This window comes from Ostrea edulis, chromosome 1 (genome assembly GCF_947568905.1).
Source record: "Ostrea edulis chromosome 1, xbOstEdul1.1, whole genome shotgun sequence".
Taxonomy (NCBI): Eukaryota; Metazoa; Mollusca; class Bivalvia; order Ostreida; family Ostreidae; genus Ostrea; species Ostrea edulis.
Window position 1 is genome coordinate 92,513,479 of NC_079164.1, and position 5,912 is coordinate 92,519,390.

The window sequence follows — 5,912 nt, forward strand, 5'->3', positions numbered from 1 at the left end:
CTAAGACCTGTTTTACAGGGATGTGACTGAATTCCACAGAAATCAGAGGAAAACTGGTCAAAAAGGGAGGAAAACACCTCGCCCTACCTGGAAAAATATCATTTTCTGCCACTTTAGATCAAATCCAGAGTGTTTCATTTTTTCGAAAATTGAGCAAATCAGAGGATTTCCTCTGAAAAGAGGAAAAATCACACCCCTGGTTTTATGTTACGAATTAAGATACTTCAATAGTACTTAACAGGTCTTAAGACTGTAGCCGAGTCCTACTATGACTGTACTTGTCAAAATCTTAGCATGCTTTACATTACGAGCCCCTGACCTATATCAATAGCATAGTTGGAATCGCTTCTCAACGCTCTGAATGAAAATCCAGTCCACCTAGCAATGATGCCAATGCCCATTACCTCTAATAATATGAGTAACAGGTATTGTGGGTAAAAGGGATGGAGGGGGGGGAGGGGGATAAAAAATTAAGAACACTTTAAAGTATGTAAAAATATATTTTATTAGCTGCCCATTTCGAGAAGTTTTAACAACTTGACAACATTGTCTGTAAACTCGTTTCTTGTTCCAGGAGTGGATTTAAACTGCAATATAAAGAATTCAGTTAGAAGCCATGCTTTGGTGAAAACAGTGACACTGAACAGATCATTCCAAAAAGATGCAGAGAATTCAGGAGAAAATATTTATTCATTAAAATGCTCTTTTCTTACCTTCACCGGCTTAAACAAAGGCACATATGAGAGGAATTCTTTAGGATGGTATAAATCACACAGCTTGAGCCACATAGGATCTGGATCAAGGGATATCAGAACTGTGCATGTTTCCGTGGCAATCTGTTACAACAAAGTTCTACATGTACCACATTCTACATTAAGAAGTTACAAGTTGTACCATCATTCATGTCATGCTGCAAAGTCTAGGAATTATTCTAACCTTCTGAAGGGCGTTGGGTTGTCTAGCACTGAGATAAAGGACACAAACAGAGGACACAAGGTCAAGGTTGTTTCCAAGGACACCAAGCTAAAAATACAGGAAGTGACACTTACGCCATGCGAAAAACCAGCATAGCTCAAATCCGTTCCATTTCGGGTATGCTTGGTATCAGTATGGAACCTGTTTCTGTCTACATACCTGGTTACAGAGATTCCCAATCTGAGATAGAACACACTGCTGTAGTTTGAAGTTCACTGTATAAAGATAGGCTTTACTGGATCCCTTGCTACAAAAAAAAAAAAAGAAAAATGGGTGCATTATTCTCAAATTCACACATTGTGCACACTTATTCTCAAATTTACACATATTATAAGAAAAGACCCACTGACTTTGGACTATTAAATTATAAAAAATTTACTCACCTTATTTCTGCTTGTTTTTCCAGAAAACTAAGCAGTTTTGGGAACACATCTTTTGTACAACGTCGACAGATAAAATCTCGGGATGTGTCTGCCATAACTACCAAAGTCTCGACAGCCTATTAAATAGATAATATTCCTAACATATACTCACATAGGCAAAGAAGTCCTTTTCTTGGGAGTAAAGCAACATTTGACAAAATTTTGAATGTTGGTTTAATCAGTAACAAATCAACAAGAGTGATATTCAAATAACAAATATGTATACATACATCATCATTTATACAATTATTTCAGAAGCTTAATTTGTAATGTACATTGGTATTCAGATTGCATTAGACATTCATTGTGTACTAAACAAGAGGCCCACAGGCCTTATCAGTCACCGGAGTATTTATTAAAAGTATTTCTAGCTCCAAGGACTATGCAATCTATACTAATTTTCCTATTCTGCATATCTAAGCTAATTTCTAATATTCAGCAGCAATATAAAACAAGATTTGTTCTTAAAACACAAATGTCTCCAAAAGTGCCCATATACTGATGAAAGACTTTACACAATACAATAAATGTACATGTTATATAACACTATATGACTATCTTGGACCCACCCTAGTTTGTGAAATCTACAACTTTGGTATATCCCCTTCAGCTTTTCCTAAATATGTACTGAGTTTTTATACAGTATCAGAAAAATTAAACAAGAGGCCCATGGGCCACATCGCTCACCTGAGTCACCTTGGCCCATATCTGAAGACTTTCCATATATATTTGCATGTAAAATCTTAGTCCCTATTATGGCCCAAACTTCCCTTTGCAAACTTGAATCTACACTATGTCAGAAAGCTTTCATGTAAATGTCAACTTCTTTGGCCCAATGGTTCTTGAGAAGAAGATTTTTAAAGCTTTTTCCTATATATTTGTATGAAAAACTTTGATTCCCTCTTGTGGCCCCATCCTACCCCTGGGGGCCATGATTTGAACAAACTTGAATCTGCACTGTGTCAGAAAGTTTTCATGTAAAAATCAGCTTTTCTGGCTCAGTGGTTCTTGAGAAGAAGATTTTTAAAGATTTTTCCTATATATTTGCATGTAAAACTTTGATCCCCCCTTGTGGCCCCATCCTACCACCGGGGGCCATGATTTGAACAAACTTAAATCTGCAATATGTCAGGAAGCTTTCAGGTAAATTTCAGCTCTTCTGGCCCAGTGGTTCTTGAGAAGAAGATTTTTAAATGACCCCACCCTATTTTTGCATTTTTGTGATTATCTCCCCTTTGAAAGGGACATGGCCCTTCATTTGAACAAACTTGAAAGCCCTTCACCCAAGGATGCTTTTGGCCATGTTTGGTTGAAATTGGCCCAGTGGTTCATGAGAAGAAGATGAAAATGTGAAAAGTTTACAGACGGACGCCGGACAAAATGTGATCAGAAAAGCTCACTTGAACCTTCGGTTCAGGTGAGCTAAAAAGTCTTTCCAATAATAAAGACAGTAATCACTATGATAATTTTGGTCCCACCCTGGAACCAAAACCTCTACTCCTTGGGATCATGCAATTTACAATTTCAGTATAGCCTAAAGGACTACCCCTCCTTTTAAATATCTATTTAGTTTCAATTTAGTATCAATAGCAGTATAGAAGATGTTATTTATATGTTTTACACGTAATCACTATATATACCAAGTTTGGCAGGCCTAACAGTAACTGACTATAATCCCAACACACAAAACAAATGCAACACTAATCAAACATCAATAATTTATAATGTTAATATTTTATTTACTGATTGACTATGGGTTACAATGCCCCAGCAGGATTTTTCATGATGTACTAGTGCATCTAGATTAAAAACTGCAAATGAGACACCAGGACACATAATCCAAGATCAAACCCCCAAGATGCGGTGCTAAGGTGTCTCTATGCCTATGGCATCAAGCCACGTCCCACTGCAGAGGGAAAGCCTGTGGTCGACGCGACATCAAGACTCCACTGGTTGTGACTAAACTGTCTAAATGTGTTTCCTATGCAAAGATGTCGTCCTATATTCTTCCCTGACAAGTCAAAATTCATGCTTTACCACTCAGATGGGGTTGGCACATTTTTCAAAGTCGCAGTGAATGTTACACTGATAACTACATGGTGGAATAAGACAGGTTTGGTGGTACATGTAATAGCTGTATGATGTGGAACGGAATCGGTAGTGGGTACAAAACCTGCTTCGTCATCACTGAAGGCAATTTGACAGCTCAACGATACATTGACATTGTTCTGCCACCTGTTGTTGTACCATTTCTCCACCAGCACAACTAATTCTTCAAAAAGAACAATGCCCCGTGTCGTGAGGCACGATATGCAATGGACTATCTTCATCAAAACAATGTCAACATGTTACCTTGGCCCCCATAGTAGTCTAGATCTCTCACCAACAAAGCCTGTGTGGGACATGTTAGATTGATGCATTCAAATGCATTCACCAGAGACTCTACCTGCTTTGTGGCAGGCACCTCTGGGAGAGTGGCAGAACACCATTATGATACAAATGAACTCTGTAATGAATTATATATATCACAGAATTTAAGTTGCAACAAATGCTAATGGGGGCATATTCATTATTGAAGTACGAAAATTTCAATGGCTGCCATCTCTTCAGCCTCAACATTATTTTGCCAAAGCAGTGATGGCTAACTCAAAATTGACAGATATCCAATAGAATAGATGTGTACATGTATCTTCTAATAATTGTAAAAGTTAAAACAATATCTTTGAATGAGATAATAAAAATATAACTAAGAACTTTAGGTTGCATTTCTTATGCATGTCAGTATATGCTGGTCAACTTCTATGCAAGTATATTTTAAACTTGGTGACAGTGTTTAACATTCCTGCAAAATCTTAATATTTCATGAACTAATTTGATGTGTCACATATCCAGTCAAAAAATAAAAAACCTTTTTGGTGACATGCTTCTCTTGATCAACAAATCTGGCAGTGAAAGGCATCCAAATCTCATGGACCAATGGAAGTAGTTCATCTAAAATCAAATGACTCAGAAGTTGAAATACAAAAACATTCTTGAAAACAAAATTTAAAGGTCTAAATACAATATTTCGACTTGCATTGCACATTTCCCTGAAACATGAAAAGCCACAATGGGAAAGCACATTACAATGATACTACACATATTCTTGACCTTGATGGGACTGTAAAGCCTGGCAGGATATGGCAATGGTGTCCAATGTGAGTAACCTGATATTGGGATTTCTGGAGGAAAGAAGATGCTTGCTTCTAAGCATGATCTGTAATACAGAGGGGGAAAAAATAAAGTACACTGTACTACATGCAACAAAAGCTAATGTATTTCTAGTCCCCCCCCCTTTTTTTTTTTACTTCTGAAATTCAGTTATTTCATATCAAAATGAACACAAATGAAGAATTCCTAAAACTTGACCCTATTTTCAATTGGAGTATCATGTCAAAAAGATTGTTGTTCAACTTTTACTCTCTTTGCACTTCATCAAAAATGTCAACTTTGAGGGAAGTTTGATGAACTGAAATCCTGGGCCTCACAGCATTAACCCAAATTATTACAAGACATGTTTGTGAAACACTATTTCCCTTCAGTGTGGCCAAGTTCAATTGTTGCAAATTTGACCTGACCTTTATGACCTTGACCTATCACCCCAATGATGAAGTCTCTACATTTATATTGAGTGTTCAAAAGTTGTGACCAAGGTTAAAGTTGCAGCAGACAAAGAGCCTGACAGACCGAAAAGCCATGTTTCCAAATCTTCGATTTCAACGACAGAAGAATTAACGTGTATCAATCGGATCAAATGCATGTGGACTATTACTTTCTGAAGCCAAACAGCTTAAGTAAAAAACTTATTCTTGGCCAGTTGAAAGAAAATGACAGGAAATGAACATGTTTTTGATGCTGTAATTTGTCATGAAATATAACTACATGTACATTCTATAATAAGAGCATTCAGAGATAGCACACCACTGCAAAGCCTCCAAAAACTTCTGTATTGTTTAAAACTATTCTTATCCACAAATTGCTCCATAAAATTCATCACTTCTTGTCAGTCAATAAACCCAAGCTGTAGTTTTTCTACGATCTTGTCCTTAGATAAAAACACACGCATAAATACATCCACAAATGAAACCAAAATCATGTCCTCTTTGGCAGATGATAATTACTTGGGTATATCTCACCTACTGCACAACAATATACCAACACTGTTGTTATTCATGCACATTTAGTTTTACGTGAACTTATCAGTCATGATGTTCAACAATTTCTGCATGTGATATCAGAATGTTGCCGAACCTAGCTGTCATGTGATGATACTGTCTTGAACAATAACAAAAACATGGGAAACTGTGTTCTGATAGCGTATTTATGTGTCACGTGTGGCTTTACTCCTTAATCAAATCTGGGTAATTTTTTTCTGTAAACAAAACCACTGTAAAAGTGCATCTGTCCTTTTGAATTTATAGATAAAATTTGGGCCAAATTAGACTATTTATGAACCTATTTCTTTGCATACTAGTA

The 5,912-nt window shown here is 36.7% G+C and overlaps 1 protein-coding gene across 3 annotated transcripts in view; it reads right to left on the reverse strand.

Moving 5' to 3' along the window:
• Nucleotides 1-486: 486 nt before the first annotated feature.
• The window catches only part of LOC125673857 (TELO2-interacting protein 1 homolog), a 32,263-nt gene continuing 26,837 nt past the window's right edge, over nucleotides 487-5,912 (reverse strand). For all 3 annotated transcript variants that reach the window (XM_056166209.1, XM_056166215.1, XM_056166213.1), the window contains 7 exons: nucleotides 4,548-4,653; nucleotides 4,306-4,388; nucleotides 1,359-1,474; nucleotides 1,135-1,222; nucleotides 937-1,023; nucleotides 714-836; nucleotides 487-587 (listed from right to left, as the gene is read on the reverse strand). In XM_056166209.1, coding sequence (XP_056022184.1) covers nucleotides 507-587; nucleotides 714-836; nucleotides 937-1,023; nucleotides 1,135-1,222; nucleotides 1,359-1,474; nucleotides 4,306-4,388; nucleotides 4,548-4,653 — 684 coding nt within the window. In that variant the 3' untranslated portion in view covers nucleotides 487-506. The remainder of the gene's footprint in view (nucleotides 588-713; nucleotides 837-936; nucleotides 1,024-1,134; nucleotides 1,223-1,358; nucleotides 1,475-4,305; nucleotides 4,389-4,547; nucleotides 4,654-5,912) is intronic.